Below are 18202 nucleotides of genomic sequence, written 5' to 3'. Positions count from 1 at the left end.
TTTGCCAGCTTCCAGTCTGCTGGGACCTCTCCAGATTCCCAAGACCATTGAAAAATAATTGAAAGAGGTCCCGCGATGACGTCAGCCAGCTCCTTAAGCACCCTGGGATGAATCCCATCCGGACCCATGGACTTGTATGGATCCAGGTGGAGCAGCAAATCCCGCACACATTCACGGTCGGTTGGGAGTTTATCATTCCCACTGTCATGGTCCTCCAGCTCAGGGTACCCTGGGTCCCAAAGCCCATCATCACTGTTGAAGACAGAGGCAAAGAAGGCGTTAAACGTCTCTGCTTTACCTAAGTCCTTGTCTGTGAGGTGACCTTCCCCATCTAGTAGCGGACCTATGTTTCCTTTGGTCCTCCTTTTTCTGCTCACATATCTAAAAAAAACGTTTTTATTGTCTCCCACAGACTTGGCCAGCTTCAACTCTAGTTGGGCTTTAGCTACACAAATTTTCTCCCTTCAGACGCGAACAGTGTCCCTGTATTCCTTCCACGTTGCCTGACCCTCCTTCCAGCAGCCGTATGTTTTCTTTTTTCGCCTAAGCTCCAGTAGGAGATCAGCCAGGCCAGCCTTCTGCCCCGCCTGCTTGACTTCCGATATTTGGGAATCGCCTGATCTTGTGCTTTTAGGAGGCAGTGCTTAAAGACTGACCAGCGCTGATGGACGCCAATGCCTTCAAAAGCAGTTTCCCAGGGGACCTTGCTGACTAGTTCCCTGAGCAGCCTGAAGTCTGCTTTACCCATATCCAGGGCTGAAGTTTTGGTGACAGTTTTCCTTCTGTCGTCAAAAATTTTAAACTCAACCACTTCATGGTCTCTATGGCCGAGACGGCCACCAATGACCACGTCCCCCACAAGACCCTCTCTGTTCTCCAGCAACAGATCAGGAGGGCACCTTTCCTAGTTGGCTCCCTTAGCACCTGCACCGAGAAGTTATCATCTAGGTGCTTTATGAACCTCCTGGACTTGCTCGTGTCAGCCGTGTGGTGATCCCAGTTGACTTCTGGCAAGTTGAACTCCCCCATAAGGACAAGGGGAGTTAATCTCGAGGCATCTCTTAGTTCCATAAACTAATTCATCAGCATTGTCATCCTGGCCAGGTGGTCTGTAATAGACTCCCGCAACAACATCCCCTTTATTTGTTCGTCCCCTAATCCTTACCCAGAGGCTCTCAACTTTGCCATCACCAACTTGCCTCTCCCTTCTGAAGAGCTTGTAGCCGTCCATCGCAGTACTCCAGCCGTGGCAGTGATCCCACCATGTTTCAGTTATGGCAACTAGGCCGTAGTCAGCCTGTCACACAGTCGCTTCCAGCGCCTCCTGTTTGTTGCCCGTGCTGCGTGCATTGGTGTAGATGCACTTCAGATGAGACATCTGCCTCACCCCCAGCTTCAGCATTGTTCCCCCAGGCTCTTCTCTGGTGAGCCCTGTTTTATGCCCTTCCCCGCCAAAGCTGGTTGTCCTCTGGTGGGACAGCACACCTTCCCTGGTATCCCTGAGCCCACCTTCCCTCTTCATCCCAACACACACTATGCAGGAAGGCTCCCATACCTATAAGTTTATTTACACAAATAAGTTTATTTATTTTCAGTATTGGAGCTTTTGAAAATCACAAGCTCCATGGACGCTGGCCCTGCCTCTCCTGTAGCCTGCATGGCAGCAGTGCTCAGATGTAGAGCTCTGCGGCGATGCAGACATCTTCTGCTGCCGACAGCAAATCCTATCCCAGACCGAGCGGATGCTGTTGCCGTTCAGTTCCGCTGCAGTGCCCTGGGTGCCACAGGTTTGGCGCAAGTGACACGAGCACGGGTATCTGGTGATAGGGGCACTGCAGTGCTCTGAAGACGACGAGCTGGAGTAGCCATGGGGCTCCTGGGCTCTTGTGGAGGCTGAGCTGGGAGCTGGCCTGGCCCGTGCATTTCCCCGAGGGAGGTTGCTGCCTGTCCACTTTTGTTGGCTGTCGGTGCCCTGGGAGCAGGCCCCGCGATCTGGGGAGCTCTCGACGTTGCCAGGGCACTTCTTCCTCCAAGGCCACCACTTAGGTCCCCTGGTGCCTGCCTCAGCCCCAGATGTTTCAGACGCCGTGCTCACCTCCGCACTGGTGTTTCCTTTCTGAGGGACAGCCGCAGCCCGGAGGTGGAAGCTGCTGTCAGAGCATTGGGTCTGCTCGCTGCTGCTGCCCCACTGGCCTTGTGGGGCTCCTGCGGCTGGTCCCACAAAGTGTCTGCGGTGCTTCCGACGGTGCTCACGCCTCAGGCTTGTAGTTTGGATCACGGGCCTGAGGGCTGGGTAGACTGCGGTGGGCTCTTGTCCTGCCCACGCATTCGGCAACCCATAGGGCGTCCTCAGAATTTCACCCCTGGGAGCTGTGTCCATGCTGTGGCTACACCAGCCGTTCTTGGTGTAGTGTGTGTGAGCCCTTGGGGCTGCCCAGCCACCCTCCTCCCAGGGCACTGCTCGCTGGCATGGGCGCTCCGGGCCGAGCTGGTCCCCGCGGTGCTGCAGCTCCTGAGGCATGAACGTGGCCTCGGGCCTGTGGAAATGGACAGGCTGAGGGCCGGAGCATGGTGGTCCAGAGGCCGCTGGGCAGACAGTGGAGGCCCCGTGCTTCTTCCAGTTCCTCTTGACCTGGTCCGGATGGAGGAGAGGCTTGTATTTGAGGAAGGCGACACAGGGACATTGTGGTGGCAGGGGGCCAGAACAGGCATTTTGGGGCAGTGCTTCATGCTCCTCTTCAGTTGACTGCTGCACTGTCCCAGAGGACCTTTCTAGGTTTTCTTCGCTTGCTGTCTGCATGCAGGCCTTGCTGTGCTGCTCAAGCCTCAGCTGCAGCTCTGAGATGTCGACAGGCGCTGCAGTTTGGGGCTGGTTCCCATTACCATCATCAGCCCCCAGTGGTCTCAGGATGATGACGAAGTCGGTTTGGCAGCCTTGGTCTTTTCGTAACACTGTGTTGGCTGGGCTGGGAAGTGCTGAGAGGTCCACGGACAAGCCGAGAGGTTGCTGGGACACCTCCACCCACTGCTGTCGCCCCTCATCTGGGCGAAGGAGACTCTCACGCACGATCGTCCCCATTTCTGGTGGCTGCATGGAGGAGGAGACCTCAGCCGGTGGCTCTTCATCTCCGCTGCCTGGCTTGGAGGCCTGCTTCCCAAGCCTGGGGCTCCTGGGGGCTGTCAGAATCTCTAGGCACTGCCTCTTCCCAGGAAGCTCATCAGCCTCCTCCGCACTGCTGGTTTTGCTCAGGGCAGAGTCCAGATTTTGGTCTTCTGCAGGGATGTCTGCGGGATGTGTCTCCTTCCTGGGCGCTGCGTGGCACGGAGGCTCTGGCTCTGTGGGGGCTCCTCCATCGTGCTCCAGAGAGGTGTTGCTCCAGCTCCGAGGACAGCTCTTGATCCTGGGGATGTCGCAGCCACAGCAGGACAGGCTGCCCCGCTTCACCAGCTCCTCCACGTCCTTCGATGCCGCTTGCCAGAAGTCAGGCCTCAGCCCATCAGCCTCACACCTGGGCAGTGCCGACAGCACCAGCTGCTGCAGCTCCTGCTTGGCCTTGATGCACGCCGTACAGCCAGGGCAGCAGCGCCCTGACCCGCACAGCTGCTTGGTGCCTGCAAAACAGGGAGGGAGTCTGAGTTGCGGTGGGACAGAGGCACCAGGGCCACCTCGGGCCCATCGGGATGGGCTGCTCGGTCCTGAGGCCAACCCAAAGGGGACTCACCAGGCTCCGCTGCTGCTGCTTGTAGCCGCCATCCCCACTTTCGCCAGCACAGACCGTCACCCTGTGGGCACAGGAGCACAGCACAGTCACCAACCTGGGGAGGGATCCGTGGGGCCACTGCCGACACCCCCTGCCCCCGGAATCCCAGCCTCATGTCCCCCCACCCTCAAGCCCCATGTACCTTTTGGCGCCGGCCCCTGGAGAGCAGGGAGAGCCCGGTCACCACAAGCAGGAGGCCGGGGACAAGGAAAACGCTGCTGTCGTCAACCATCGCTCACAGCCAGGTACGACCGCACTGGCAGACGTGGGGTGCTGGCCGGTGCTTTATAGGGACACGGCCCTGAGGTCACAGACAGCACACGGCAACGCCTCTGTGAGGTCACAGCCCCCAGCCCACGCTGAAGCAGGCCGGTGCCCCTGTGCTGCATTTGTGGGGAGGCGGGGGACCAGGATGGCTCCGCCGGGCTCCTCGCTTGGGGCCAGGGTCACAGCCCACTGCCCAGCTCCAGCTGTGTCCGACAGCCTCTCCTGTCCCCCACCCCAAGCTCCTTAGTCTGCCACACTACACAGATTCGCTGTCACAGCTGGGAAGGAACTCTTCATTGCTTTTGGTCCCGCGTGACGGCGGAGCTCCCAGCACAACCACCTGGCTTATGAAAGGGCGCTATGACTTCACGAAGGGCCCTGCAGTTTGAGATGCCGACAGGCACTGCAGCACGGGGCTGCTTCCCGTCCTCAGCGCATCCACTCGGTGCTCGCAGACACCGGTGTGAGAAACAAAGCTGTGCTTTTGCAACAGAAGGTGTTTTTGTGGTGGGAAATCCACTAACCTTGCATATTCTAAAGGGATTGTGCAGGCACGACAGCAGCACAGCAGTGGGGAGTTTGTTAAGCAGAGAAGAGGAAGGTCCCGGCGTCCCAAAATAAGGAGGATAGCTAGGAAAAACAGGACGAGCAGTGTGAAATCGGTAAAAACACAAATCACAGGATCTATAGTCATGAGAGAAGAAGGAAAAAGAAAAAAAAAAAAAGGATAAACTAACATTTGGTCAAATAAAATTGTACGTATGTGGTATAGAAAGGCGTTGAGAAGTTTGTGAACCTGCAGTACTCAGCCAGTGAGGAAACAGGGGAGGAATCAGTTGTCGGGCAGTAGGGAATGTAAGGTGATGATGAACTGTTACTGTGCGCTCCTGCTTGCAGGGCGCTCGCCATGGCAATCGCGAATAAAACAGCCCCACAGGAGATCCTGTCTGAGAAAATCATTGAGATTTTCCTCACACCAGCGGTTCCTCACCCGTGTTCGGGCGGGCACACTGCCGCTCTGCGACCCACCCCCCTGTGGGACGCACCGCCCGCCATTTTGTGACCCCAGGACGGGTGCCTCCCTCCCCCCCCCCTCCGCCTCTTCCCCTCCCGCTCTTGTTGCTATGCGCCGTGACGTCACCCCGCTCGCCGCGACGCCCCGCCCCCACGAGTTACCACCCTGCGCGGGGCGGGGCCTGCCCGTCCCCCCCTCCCCCCCGCCCTCCGCGCGCCTGCGCCCGCCCGGCGCCGCCGCCATTTTGTGCTGAGGGGCGCGCGGCGGCGGCCGCAGGTGAGGGCGGCGGGGCCGGGCCGGGAGCGGCGCTGCGGCTGAGGGCGGCGGGGCTGGGGCTGGTTGAGGGGCAGCACCGCCGGTTGTGTTCCCGGCTCGCCGTGCCCTGTGTTTTCGCGTCTGCTCCCACCCGCGGAGCCTGCCGTGTTCCGCAGCGCGCCGGGGCCTGGGCTCCCCCGAGGGAGGTTTGTGCTGCGGGTGCGCGCGGGGCTGCGCGGCTCGGCGCCTCAGCGCGGTCGGGGCGGTGCCGGTAACGGTTCGCGTGTGCCCCGTCAGGGACCGAGCTCCGTTGCGCATCGCTCGGATGAGAAGCGCTTTGTGCAGCGGTTCTTTGGGAAGTTTGTGAGGTACGGGTGTCTATTTGGAGGTGCTCCGAGCCGCTGCCCGTGGCTTGAAGGGACCCCCAGTCACGCTGGTGGTGCCCGTAATTTAGGCTGCAGCGCTGAGTAACTTCCAGCTTCTTCCCTCACGTATGTGCCGGGTGCGGGGTTTTGCCACATCAGCGCGAGTTAAGTGGAGCCGCTGCTCCGGTTCTCGGGCTCCACAGAGTTGGTGCAGGTCGCTGGAAGGCTGTGGATCCCACTGCACTTCTTGCTCTGGCCTGGATGGGGGAGCTCGCACACACCGATTTTATGTGCCGTAATTAGAAGTATTCACGGATCCCTTTTCCTTTTCAGAGCTGCAGAATGGAAAACTATAAGAAGACCAAAATTGTGGAGAAACCTTGTCCTCTTCCTTTCACTGACCTGCCCCCTGACATTATTGAAATGAAAGTGAAGGACGGGAGCAAAATAAGAAACCTGATGGGCTACGCCATTGGCAAGATGGAGCTGGACTCAGTGAGGCAGATCCTTTTCACTGGCTCAGGCAAGGCCGTTAGCAAGACCATTACGTGTGTGGAAATCATGAAACGGAGGCTCAAGGAACTCCACCAGATCACCAAAGTGCTTTTTAAGCAGATCGAGGAGATCTGGGAACCCATTGTGCCTGAGGCAGGCCTCGATGCCCTGACAGTGAAGAGAAACATTCCTGCCATATGCATCCTGCTCAGCAAAGATGCCCTCGATCCCCAGGAGCCTGGCTATCAGGCTCCAGGTTCTTTCGATGCCTTCTGGATCGAGACGCTTAAAGCAGAGTCCCAGGCCCAGATGAAGAGGAAGCAGGGTGGAGGAAGGGGAGCTGGCAACACAGGAAAGCACCCTCGCGCCACTGGAGGGCACGGGGAGCCCGGCGTGAAGTCCTGAGCCAGAGACACGCTTGGGTAGTTTGGGGGATTACAGAAACGAGCCAGCTGCTGCAGCTGGAAAGCTGCTGCTGAGCACAGGGCCTTGCAGAGCTGTTAGGGGAGGGCAGGAGCAGTTCCTGTTCCAAACGGACGTAACTGCAGCTGCCTGAAATCGTGTTGCGACGAGTTTCCGTGTCTGAGGCTGCCAGGCTGTACTCCGTAGCCTGCGGTCCAGGGATGAGATGGGAAGACAGCAGCCACCTCTCGGAGTGGGGACCGCTGGCATCTTGTTGAGCCCAGGCGAGCGGCTGTTCGCTGAGCGGGGATGCTGCGAGGTGGAGGCGGCTCTGCTGTGGCACGGGGCGATCTGTGACCCGACTTGGACTGCCGGCTGCCGCTTGCACGGCTCCTGTGCGTGCACGGTGCGGTGCTGGGCTGTGTCAGCCACTTGAGCTGTGCCTGGCAGGCCGTCTTCTGCCGATCCCTTCAGGTGGCCCGGGGGCCTGGATGCAGGACCGCAGGGACACTGTGTGCAAGTCGCCCCTTTCTGTCCTCCTCTCGCCGCCTCCCTGCGGCTGCCGGTTGCACCTCTGCCAAAGTGGCAAGGGTCGACTCGTGTTGTAACTGGCCTGGAGTCCTCTAGGCCAGGGTGAATGTGCCGGGGTGGCGGTAACGGTGAGCTCCCAAGGACGCTCGTTTTCCCCTTTCTGCTCCTTTCTGATGCGTTGTGCCGGTCTTAAATAAAGTTTACTTTTGATGTAGCGTGAAGTTCTTCATGTCTTCCTCGTTGCACTGGGGGACGCCTGTAAGCGTTGGGGCTGCGGCTGTGGGTTTTTTGTCTCTTGTGACTCAGCAGACCCTGGTGCTGGAGGAAGTTTTTCTTCCTCCCTTTGCCATTCACTTTCCATGCCCAAGGAAAGGTTTTCTGGGAAACTTCTTGCTCTGTAAACTGACTAGAAGCGCGGTCGCAGAAATACTCTGCCTAGATGCCGGTGAATGCAGGGAAGGACGGAGCGGCAGAGCTCTCGCTCGAGCCCCTGCGTGTTCTCCCTGCTCCCTGTACCGTGTCTTCCCCTGCGCGGAGCCCGACGGCTGCTTTGTGGAGCACCACTGGCACCGCACCCAGCAGCGTGCTTCTGGCTGTTACTGCTCAAAATCCCTCCGTATTCTCTCCATCCCAACGCGGAGCCGGCTCCTAAAGCAGCCGGTGTAACCCTCCCTCGTGGTGACAGCACACCCGGAGCCTTCCAATCAGCGCAGCGAAACGACGCCGTTTTTACTTTGCAGTTTGGAAGTCGCCCCCGGATGGCTGGGACGGTTCCTTTCCGGGTGCTGCGCCCCCCCGCAGCGCAGGCTTCTAGCCGCGGCGCCGGACGGGGAGCACCGCGGAGCACGGCCGGGAGCCCACGGCCCCCCGACCCCCCTGCGGGCGGCCAGAAGGGGTCCCCAGCTCCACTGCGGGTCCGCTCCTCCGCCCCTGCGCCCTCCTGAAAACTGGGGGCTCCCTGGGGCGGCGGTGGGGAGAGCCCTGCTCGTGCCCCGCCGGGCGCCACCTCCGTTGGTGCCGCCGCGGCTGGGTGACGGCCCCGCCGGTGGCCTCCGCCTGGAGGTCCCGGCCTTGCCCCCGAGGCTGCGGCTGCCTCCGTCCCCGGCGCCTGGCGTCCCCGTAACCTGCCCACGGTGCCTGCGCCCCGGGCAGCGCGGTCACGGGGTGCCTGTGTGCACGGGGCCGGGGTGTGTGTGTGTGTGTGTGCGCTCAAGCATACGTGTGTGAATGCGTGTATGCGTGCAAGAACGTGTGTACGCATGCATATGTGTACATGTGTGTGTGTTCGTGCATGCGTGTGTGCATGCACGTGTGTGCATGCACGGGTGCACATGCCCACCTGCGTGCAAACGTGTGTGCACAGGCCTGGGTGTGCGTGTGCAAACGTGTGCATGCGTGTGCAAACATATGCATGTATGTCCGGGCATGCAAACGTGCTTGCACACGTCGGGGGGGGGGGTGCATGCGTGTGCGTGTGGCTGTGCAAAGGTGCGTGCACGTGGCTGTCTGCATGCACGTGCGCGTGCAAGCCCGCAACAGCGGCGGGGAGGGGGCGCGGCCGGCCCCGAGGGGGCGTGGCCGAGGGCAGGGCGCCGGCGGGAGCCGCCCCCGGTGGCGGCGGGAGGCAGCGGCAGCGCGCGGGGCTGCGGCACCTCCGGGCGGCCCCGCGCCGGCAGCGGCACCCCCGGACCCGGCACCCCCGGGACCCCCGGACCCGGGCACCCCCGGGACCCCCGGGCCCCGGTCCCGGCAGCGCCGCCCGCGGGGTCCCGGCGGTTCGCGGGGCGGAGCGGAGGCAGGTAACGCCGGGGCCCCGGGACGGGAGGGAGGCTCCGGAGGGACCTGTTGCTGCCGCCCGGTGCCCCCGGGGCTCCTCGGCTGTGGGATCTGCAGCGGGGGCTGCGGGCACCCCCCTTCTCCGCGGTGTTCAGGGATGGGGGGGGCCTCGCCCCGTTTTGGGAGGGCACGGAGGGCGGCCGGGGGCCGGCGGCAGGGCCGAGGCTGCCCGGGAGGGAGGCTGGGGACGGGATTTGGGGCCGGGAAGGCCCCCGGGACACCTCCGGCTCCGTCACCCCGACCCTGGCCCGGGATGGAGGGAGGCAGCTGGGGAGCGCCTGTGGAGGCTGCGAGGAGCCCCCCAAATGGCAGCCTCCGTCCCCCTGAGCCTCTTCGGGGCCGGGGCTTTGCAGGAGGCAGCCACCCCCGGGGGGCTCGGGCACCCCATCCCCTGGTGCTGGCGGTGACGGTGACTTTCTCCCTTCCAGGTCCCCGAGGGAGAAGACACGGCCCCGCCGCGCTGCTGGAGGAGAGGAAGCCTTGGGAAAGCTCCGAGCCTCCCCCGCTGAAGCCGAGGTCACGGCTCCCGGAGGCCCAGCCGTGTCGGGGGTCCTGCTGCCTGCCTGACCCCCGGGCTGTCCCGCTGCCAGCACCGCAGCCGTCCCCCCTGCCCCCTGCCAATGCCCCCGGGCGGAGGCTGCGCCGGCGTCCCAAGCGCGGGGCCGAGCCGGGGGTCCCGTTTCTCCCCACGGGGCAGCGGCGATGGGGGCGGCTCTCTCCACCGGAGCAGTCGTTGCGATTTCTTTCAACTGCATCATCGCGTTGCTCATCCTCATCCTCTTCCTCATCCTCTGCAAGGCCTGCAGGACCCCGTCGTGCCCCAAGAAGGGCCCCCCCTCTGACGCGGATGAGGCGAGGAACGAGGAGAAGTACCTGCTGCAGCCCTGAGCCGCGCGGGCAGGCGGTTCTGGGGGGCTCGGGGACGTGGGCACCCGGCGGTGCTGAAGGAGCTGCGCTTACTTGGACAGGGTGCCCACGCTGGGACAGTGGTGCTGGCCTGGCAGGATGGGAGCAGAGGGGACGCTGAGCTGTTTGCAGGGGCATGACGCGGGGCAAAGCCCTTCACCCCCGTGGTCCTGGTGCACGGACACCCTGCGGATGCCCGTGGCGACTGCGAGGACGGAGACACAGCGGCTGGGGACGTGCCCTGGGGACATGCTTGGTCCCTGCAGACAGCAAGCGTGGCGGGAGCCGTGCCCTCGAGCCCACCCCGTGTTCGGGGCCGTCCCGTGGGCTCCTCTGTGGTGCTGGTGGCCCGGCTTTGGGGACACGCTCTGCCCTTCCCCTGGGGACAGCGGCACGTAGAGATTCGGCCACCAGCTCCTCGTGGCATCGCAGACCTGAGCGGGGCTGGCTGGGGGCTCAGAGAGGGGAGGCGGCGGGGCCGGCACCAGCGGTCTGGCTGCCTGGGGTGGCACCGTGCCCGGGGGGACCCAGCCACGGGGGTGTTACTGGGGTGGTCCTAGGGTGCGGAGGGCAGGGGGCAGCTGGCACCCACCCGCTCCAGCGGCTGGCGGGGTTTGATGAGCCATGGGGGTGCAGAGGGCCGCTCGGGCTGTCTGTTTGTCCCCAGTCTGTCTGTTAGTCCCCCTCCAGCATTAGCACCGACACTGCCAGGCAAACGCCCTGCTCGCTGGGCGCCTGTCCCTGCCCGCCCTGCACCTGCCCAAACGCTGGCTGGGGCCAGGCAGCCCATGGGCAGGGGACATGTCCCCGTCCCTGGTGCTGTCCCCTGTGAGAGCAGCCTGGGGGGGTGTTTTGCGGGGGGATCGGGGCCGTCCAAGCGCCCTTCACGGTGACGGGCACCTCCTGGTGTGCTGCCCCGGTTGGGGACCTGCAGCGTGCCAGTGGCACCCCCCCGTGCCCCACTGCTGCCTGCCCGAGCCCCCGCAGAGAGCTGGGAGTATTTCAGAGTTAAGAGTGCCTGGCTAAACAGCACCGGAGGGTCTTCCAGCCCTGATGCCTGGGGACAGGAGGTCAGTCTGGCCCCGCTCTCCAGGGCCATGGTGGCTCTAAAGCGAGGGACGCTTGGTCTGGTTTGTGCCCAAGCCTGACAGCCGCTTCCTCTGTCCTGCCTGTGGGTTTTGGAGTGGCTCCTAGAGCGGAGCAATACCCAGAGCGGGGGCCCCGGGGTGCCTGGTCCCTGCTGGCACAGCCCCTGCAATAAGGGGCTGGAGACGTGGGCTGTGCCCTGGGGGACACGAGCTGGGGTCCCCACGCAGGCTTGGCCAGGCCTGGTGAAGCCCCTGGTTCCTTCCCGTGTCAGGTGTAGCTAACATCCCTTTGCAGTCGTGTTTTTACTAGACTAATAAACCACTCGTAGGACCCAGGAGGTGTCTCTGAGCTCTGCCCTGCGCCCGCTGCAGCACGGGGACAATCAGGGAGGTCGTGGGGAGGCCTCGTGTCCTGCCCACAGCTCTGCGTGGGTGTCCTGGGGTCAGTGGCTGACACCCCTGCAGGGCTGCGGGGGCTTCGCTGGGCAGCTGTGACGAGGAGGGGCTCGTCCTGCACCCTTCTCTGGTCTTAAAATGCTGGGTGACAAACCTGGCTGGGCTGGGGGCACGTGGCTGCCGGCAGCGAGCAGCCCCCACCCTGGTGCTGGCGGCACCGGAGTTTCCAACCCGTGTCCTCAAGTCACAGGGCGCAGGACGCTGGCAGGGGACACGGGCCAGCCGAGGGGATGGGGGACACCCGCCGCGGACCCCGCGCCGCCGGTCCCCGCTCCCGGTGGCCGTGCGCAAGGCTCCAGCGGTGAGAGCCTTGTCCCTGCTCATCAGCATGCAGTGAGGCCACCGCGGCTCCTGCTGCCACCGCAGCCACGTAGCAGCTAATCCCTCTGCCGCAACGCGCCGGAGCGGCGGGAGGGCTCTGCAAAGCCCGGCCGTGCCCGCGGCCGTCGGGGAGCGAGCTGCTCCGAGCCGGTGGCCAGCAGCCGCTGGGATGCCCCGGTCTGAGTGACGGCGCGTCCCCCTGCCACTGCAGTGTGAGGTCCCCAGACACCTCCTGGCCACCCCAAAATAGTGGGACCCGCTAAAAAAAAAAAAAAAAAAAACTCAAGGTTTTACCAGGGCTGGAGGCACCAGCCCTATCCTGCCTCTGTGGGGCTCTCAATAGGTGCGAGCACGGACACGGGTGGGGAAAAGTCGAGCGAGGCTCCGGGGCCCTGAGCGCAGCGAGGGGCTGCTGTCCCCAGGGACAACGGCACGCTGCCGGCCTTTCAGCGACTCTTTATTTGTCTGGGCACAGAGACGAAGTGCTCCCGCTCTGCAAAGAGCAGGCGGAGCGGGGCCCACGGCTCGCATGCCAAGCAGCCGCTGCTCAAAGCAGGGCTTGTTCGCCGGCCCGCGGGGCCCGGCACAGCCGTCGCTCCCACCGCTCACTTCCCGGCCGTGCTGTCCGGCTCTCTCACCAGGTTCAGCAGCTTGTCCATCTTCGCGATTTCCACCTCCGGGCCCTTCTTCACCTCCTGGCCTTTCTTCTCCTGCAGGCAGAGCAAGCGAGGGAGAGCTGTGAGAGACCCTACCCGAGAGGAGACGTGAGCCAGGGCTCCCAGACGGGCTGCCAGCTCCTCACCGAGCCTCCCACGGGACGGCGTGGTCCCTGTTGTGCTCAGAGGTGACAAACGAAAACATCCCTAAAACTCCTCCGAGCCGTTTCAGCCCTTGCAGCACGCAGCCGGGCGAGCTGTGGCACCACAAAGCTCTCCTCGCCGCGCACCCCACGCTGCTTTGGCGCACAGGCACAAGGGGTGCTGCACGCAGGCACTGCACGATGCTGTGCCGGCCCGACACGTGCCCCAGCATGGGTTACAGGGGACAAGCTGTTCCCGCAGCCTGCCAGCACCCGTCCTGGGGTGCTAGAGCAAACCACCACCAGCACCCGAGGAGAAAGCACTTAGCATGAGGGAAATAAGGCTGCCCGGCTCGGCCCGTGCTTGCCTGAGAGCTGCAGGATCTTCCAGAGCTGGGGGGGGGGACGAAGTCCCTTCCCCATCCCTGCCACCCAAGGCTTTGGGATGAGCAAGCCTTCCTGATGGGGACTTCGGAAAAAGCAGTAACTGGGTTTGTGCTCTCCAGAGTGATATCACTACACACACAAACACAACGGAGGGATTTTCCTACCTGCCGTCAGCCCACAGAGCTGAGCTGGGGGGATGCTCCCAGGCAGCATCTGCCCAGTCACCACATCCCGTGGCTGGGCACTGCCCTCTGCTCTCAGCCGTCCCCTTGGCCAGCCCTCGGGCTCTCGCCTCCCCCTTGGATTTGGGGGTCCCTGCTCCAGGGATGTGGACGGAGCTTGCCTGTGAGGTCCCTAGAAATCAGGTGTCACACCAGGCTAAGTGAGGGGCTGGTACCCAGGGGGCTGGGCACTCTGACACACGAGCTGGAGAGGTGGCACAGGTCCCCAGGCACAGCAAGGGGGAACATCTCCACCCGGGTCTGGGGGCAAAGAGCCCTGTGCCTGCTCCCGGCAGACCCAAAACACGGCCGCTGTGCGGGGATGCTCTGGGGAGGCCAAGGGAGCCGCGCACAGTGCCCAAGCGAGGCGGCTGCCTGCTTTCTGCTCTCCCCACTTAGAAAAGATCAGTTCTCCTCTTGCTCAGTCAGTTCCTCTGACGGCCCCCAGTGCAGCGATTACAAACATGCTTCTTCCTTCAGTTCTGGGAAAAAAAACAAACAAACAACAAAACGCTGGGGCACAACAAAGAAAAAATTGCGCAGGGATTTCTCTTTCTCTAGCAAAAGTGGGCTGCATTAAAGGCAGCAGGAGTTTGCCCTTGCTGGAAGAGAGCTGGGGCAGGCCTGTGGATATGCACGCGGGGACGTGCAGCTTCCCAAGTCCCCTCTGCAAGTGCGTGATGGGGAGAGAGCCCCTGCAGGAGCACCCCTGCCAAGGGGCAGGCAGGAAAACGGAGCCGTCTGCACCCCGCGACTCCCCCACTTGTTAAACCAAGGCGTCAGCGAGGCTTTTGGTGCTTTTTTCTAGAAGAGGAGAAAATTGAGGGGAAGGAAGATCCTGAGGGATCCCTGGGGCTCTCTCACCCCAGCCAGCACACCCCAGCAGAGGTTTCCTTAGGCGGAGGGAAGGAAACTTGGGGTGCAAGCACTGCTGGTGTGAACGGGGCATTTGGAAACCCCTCTGCTCCCGAGACGAAAGGCTCCAAGTGCAGGAACAAGTCCTGGTTGTTTTTAAGTGCCGGGTCCACGGCTCGCATCCCAGGCCAGAGCTGGTTTGCATTAACTCCGCTAAGTGAGCAACGCCCTCGGCGGCTCGGGTCCGGGCACTCGGAGCGATGTTGTGCTCACGGCCCACGTCACCGCCGAGCATCTCGCTAAGCAAGAGCGTTCGGATAAACACAGCTGCTCAGGGTATTTCAGGACTTAGCTATCTGTGCAGAAAAGCTGCTTTGCTGTCCGACTGCGTGCAAAACGCTCCCTTCGGCACCCTGCGTCGCGCTCAGCACCGTGCACAGGGCCGTGGGACAGGAGAAAGGAGCGAGAGCTTTGCTCAGCTGGGGAAAGGGGAAGCTGAAGATGTCCCTGCCAACCCGCCGCCATCCCCAGCACCAGCGAGGGTCCCTGGCTGACACCTTCCAGGTATCGACGCCAGGTCCACGAGCATTTCTGAGGTTAAGGCTCGGCTCCTTGTCGCTGACCCGTCTCTGAAGCCTTGCTCTGAAGGCCGGCTCGTCTCCTCTGGTGCCGCAACCAAGTCACACGCCAGCCAGTAATGAGCCGTAACCGAACCAGAGCCCTAATTTAATGCCAAATCACCAGGCAAGCGGGATGACACAGAAGGAAAATTATAATGCCTTCCGGGGAGCACTGGAATGGAAAGAGGTTTCCTTCCACCTGCCCTTCCCAGGCTGACCGTGTGTGTGCACCGGGCCAGCCATGCGGCTGCAGGCTGGCCGATGGCCGCGCAGACAGGGCACCCACCTCAATGCACGTGGCATCTTCCTGCAAACCCATGGGACTCACCCGCCTCGGGCCTCCGAGGAGCAGCACTTCTCAGAGCAGAAGTGTGGGGAAACATCACCACCCACGTGGCTGCGAGCCTAAAGATCCCATCCCTCCTGATGGAGGGTGATGATGCACTCGTGGGGCCCGTCCTCCACCTGCCCCCTGCTTACACCCCATCCACAGGGGCTCACCGGGAGCCAAAAGGGAGCTGGGGCAGAGCTCCCCCCCGCCCCGGAGCTGACAGATGTAGGGCTGAGCTTACACGGGAGGTCTGTCCCCGAGGAGCTCATCAAACTAGCACAGGAGCCGCTCACAGCAGCATTCGCATTGATTTTGTTGTTAACAGTTCCCAGCAAGAGAGCGAAATGCTCTTGGCAGAAACGGCGATGGAGGATGTGCCAGCCCGGCTGGCTCTGCACGGGGACAGACCCTGCCCCACGGATGGGACACGGCCCCAGGGAGCTGAGGCTGGGAGGAGACCCCTGTGCTGGCAGCCAAAGCCCCCGCTGCCCTCACGCTCACTCTGCCTCGTGCCTGGGCTCTGCTCCAGCTCCCCGGGCAGGGAAACTGAGGCACGGGGTGCCTGGCCCCATCGCAGCGTGGACCAGCAGGTCCTCACAGCCCCAGAGGTGGGTGCTGATGCTGAAAGCAAAGCGGGAGGTGGGAGATGAGTGACGTGGAGCCACAGGGCGAGGATAAGCGTGAGGACAAGGACCAGGACTGGCCGCCTGAACACCCCAGACCCCAGCTCCCAGTGGGAGCCCCAGCACTCCCCATGCTGGCACATGCTGAGCTCTGCATCCAGGACATGGGAGTCATTTAAACTGGAGTCGCTGTGCCTTGGCTGATGCCTTCGTTCCCTCGCTGAACAGTAAGCCGCCAAGTTATTAAAACCCTCCCATAAAACTCATGATGCTGGCACTTTCCAGCCTCTGTTTTTTCTTTTCCCATTGGTGGAATAATCATAAAACATCTGCTGTAAGGTTTCGATTAAACAAAGCAAAACATGTTTATGTTTTAAAGTAGCAAGAAAGTCAACCATGCTGGCACAAACACGAGTGGAAAATTCCCTGTAACTTCCCCGGGAGCCGAGGGGACCCTGCCCTGCTGAGTCCTGGCCAAGGGGCACCGGCCTGGCTCTGCCCTGCTGCCGACGTGACCCTGGTGCTCCCAGTCCCTGCCGCTCCTGGCAGGACAGGACTTCTGGGCACAGATGTGTTGGACGGGGTCTGGCCACTTTGCTAAACATCCCAGTGACCTAGGACACATGCAAAAGGGGTTTAAGCTTTTACAGACTGATCTAGAAGGGGGTGAGGAGCTTCAGGAAGCCACCAATGGGGTTGTCCAAACCCCCCAGCCTTACTACCCTCAATTGGAAAGGGCGCACAGTCTGCCAGGCGTTCAGAGGTGCTTTGCTTCTGGAGAAGACCTTTCTTTGACCTCACTGGTGATGGGATCAAAGAATTCAATGGATGAGAGCAAAGAAGAGACTTCCCTGGAGCCTTCCCTGGAACTGGGAAGAACAAAGAAACCCAAAGTCCTTTGTGAACACAGCAAGGTTTTCCTCACCAGCTCTCCGGGCCACCAACCAAATAGGCACCAAAGGGATGTGATATGCCCTGCAGCTCTGAAGCCTTCCAAAACCTTCCCCACCATGGCCCTACAGCAAGCTCCAATGTTGCAGGTGAAGCTGGAGCCCGCTTAGGCTAAGCTGGGGATGATGTCCTGGCCAGGACCACTTTGGGGCTCTGCAGGTGCCGTTCGCAGGCAGCAGCAACGCCACGGAGAGCCTCGAGTCACACTCGCAGCCTGATCTGACGGTGTTGCTCCTGGCCCACAGAAGGATTAGCTGACAGACTGGAGATAAGGATTTAGGCTTATTTTGCTACTGTTTGGAAATAAATGACGCAGGAAATGTTCTGCTTGCAGGGAATGAAGCTGGCAGAAAAGCCCAGGGGATGGCTGGGTTGTTCAGACATCAGCAACCACACAGGATCAGCGGCCGCACAGGATCTCTTTCTGCTTCCCACACCGAGGTGCTGGACAAGCCAGGCACTGGCCCCAAAATGCTGATCCTGCCAGCTTCAGCTAAAAGCAGTGCTACTGGTTTTAAATTCAGATCAGACCTGGAAGAGGCTGGGAGCATCCCAGGGTGTACACCAGAGGAAACATGGAGAAATGCAGGGGTCACCCGTACCTCGTGGTGGGTGCCGGCCTGACAAACACGCAAGCAAGAGGGGAGAGAATGAGCTGGGAAGGCCAGGCTCTGCAGCAGCAGAGAGATAAAAGGAAGGTCAAATTCTCAGCCACAGCCATGCAGAAGGGCGGCCGTTGCCACAGCTCCACCTCCGCTTTGCCAGGGGCAGGCTGGGACCCCACAGCCTGGCTCACGGCCCTCACAGTGCTGTCTGGCCAAGCAAAGGATGTTCACACAGAGGAACCAAACTCTTCCCCCGCAGGTTTTGCTGGCCTCCAGCAAAGCTGTGCCACGGAGGAGTTTGGCTTTTGTGCCAGTGGGTGCCGCGGTGCGATCTCTGCTGGCCCTTAGCAAAGAGCTCAGGAAATGCTCGGCAGCGAGCCTCCAGAGCATGGTGTGGCACGTTGTGCCAGCAGGACTTAACAAATAATCACCAGCACCAAACTGCAGCGGAGAAGAGCAGCTGCCAGACTAGGTGCTGGTGGAAATGCCTGTCCTGGAGGCTCTGCAGTAGAGGATCTGCCTCCGACAGCACTCACTAGCCTGCCTGATCCAGCTGTGGCTGAGCAGGCAAAGCTGCTGAACTGCTCATCTCGTCTCACAGTGACCGCGGCGCAGTCTGGCCTCGCTGTGCCCAGCAGCAAAACACAAGGAGGATGCTGGTGGCACCACGTAGCACAAGACGGGCAAGACCATGCGCAGCTGCGAGCTGCGGGAGGATTAGTCCCAGGCTTTGCTCTTTGGGCAGATGAAGAGATTGGGCTTTCTGCCATGCTCCCTGCTCTCAGTAACTCCAGAGCCATAGGCAATGTCTCACACACCACTAATTTAGGCACCTAAATATAGCCTCAAGAAGTCCTCATTTAGCCACTGTGCAGGAGAACCTTGGTGAGCATGGCCAAGACGAGCACAAGCAGGGAGGTTGGTGTGTCCTCACAGCTCCTGCAGACCAGGCACTGCTGTGACTGAGTTATCACAGCACCAGTCCCAGAAAAACACAACGTGCACGTAAGACATTCTCTCCTCTGCCTTTTCCATCTCTGTCACTTACAGGTTCACAACAGGGATGTGGTTGCAGTCCTCAGGTCGAGTATCCCCAAAACAACAGCCTTAAA

The 18202-nt window shown here is 61.6% G+C and overlaps 3 protein-coding genes across 11 annotated transcripts in view; 2 read left to right on the top strand and 1 right to left on the bottom strand.

Annotated features, from left to right (window-relative positions):
* The first annotated feature begins 5180 nt into the window (after nt 1-5180).
* On the top strand, nt 5181-7306 carry RPP25L (ribonuclease P/MRP subunit p25 like). Of its 2 annotated transcripts, none has more exons than XM_080574245.1 (2): nt 5181-5319; nt 5997-7306. In XM_080574245.1, the coding sequence occupies exon 2, from the start codon at nt 6006-6008 to the stop codon at nt 6561-6563; it is 558 nt and encodes a 185-aa protein (XP_080430371.1). In that variant the 5' UTR covers nt 5181-5319; nt 5997-6005; the 3' UTR covers nt 6564-7306. The 2 variants fall into 2 exon arrangements, with proteins under 2 accessions (XP_080430371.1, XP_080430370.1); XM_080574244.1 differs by lacking the exon at nt 5181-5319 and adding an exon at nt 5334-5504.
* Nucleotides 7307-8686: 1380 nt separating this feature from the next.
* Nucleotides 8687-11257, top strand: ENHO (energy homeostasis associated). Its single transcript, XM_080574246.1, has 2 exons — nt 8687-8890; nt 9356-11257. Exon 2 carries the CDS (start codon nt 9630-9632, stop codon nt 9813-9815), a length of 186 nt encoding a protein of 61 aa, XP_080430372.1. The 5' UTR covers nt 8687-8890; nt 9356-9629; the 3' UTR covers nt 9816-11257.
* Nucleotides 11258-12139: 882 nt separating this feature from the next.
* The window catches only part of DNAI1 (dynein axonemal intermediate chain 1), a 143627-nt gene continuing 137564 nt past the window's right edge, over nt 12140-18202 (bottom strand). For all 8 annotated transcript variants that reach the window (XM_080574242.1, XM_080574241.1, XM_080574243.1 and 5 more), the window contains one exon: nt 12140-12408. In XM_080574242.1, the coding sequence (XP_080430368.1) occupies nt 12304-12408 (105 nt within the window). In that variant the 3' untranslated portion in view covers nt 12140-12303. The remainder of the gene's footprint in view (nt 12409-18202) is intronic.

The sequence above is a fragment of the Anser brachyrhynchus genome (genome assembly GCF_964034855.1).
Source record: "Anser brachyrhynchus genome assembly, chromosome: Z".
Lineage (NCBI taxonomy): Eukaryota > Metazoa > Chordata > Aves > Anseriformes > Anatidae > Anser > Anser brachyrhynchus.
Note: the sequence above shows the minus strand (reverse complement) of the source record. Positions and strands in the feature narration are given on the sequence as shown.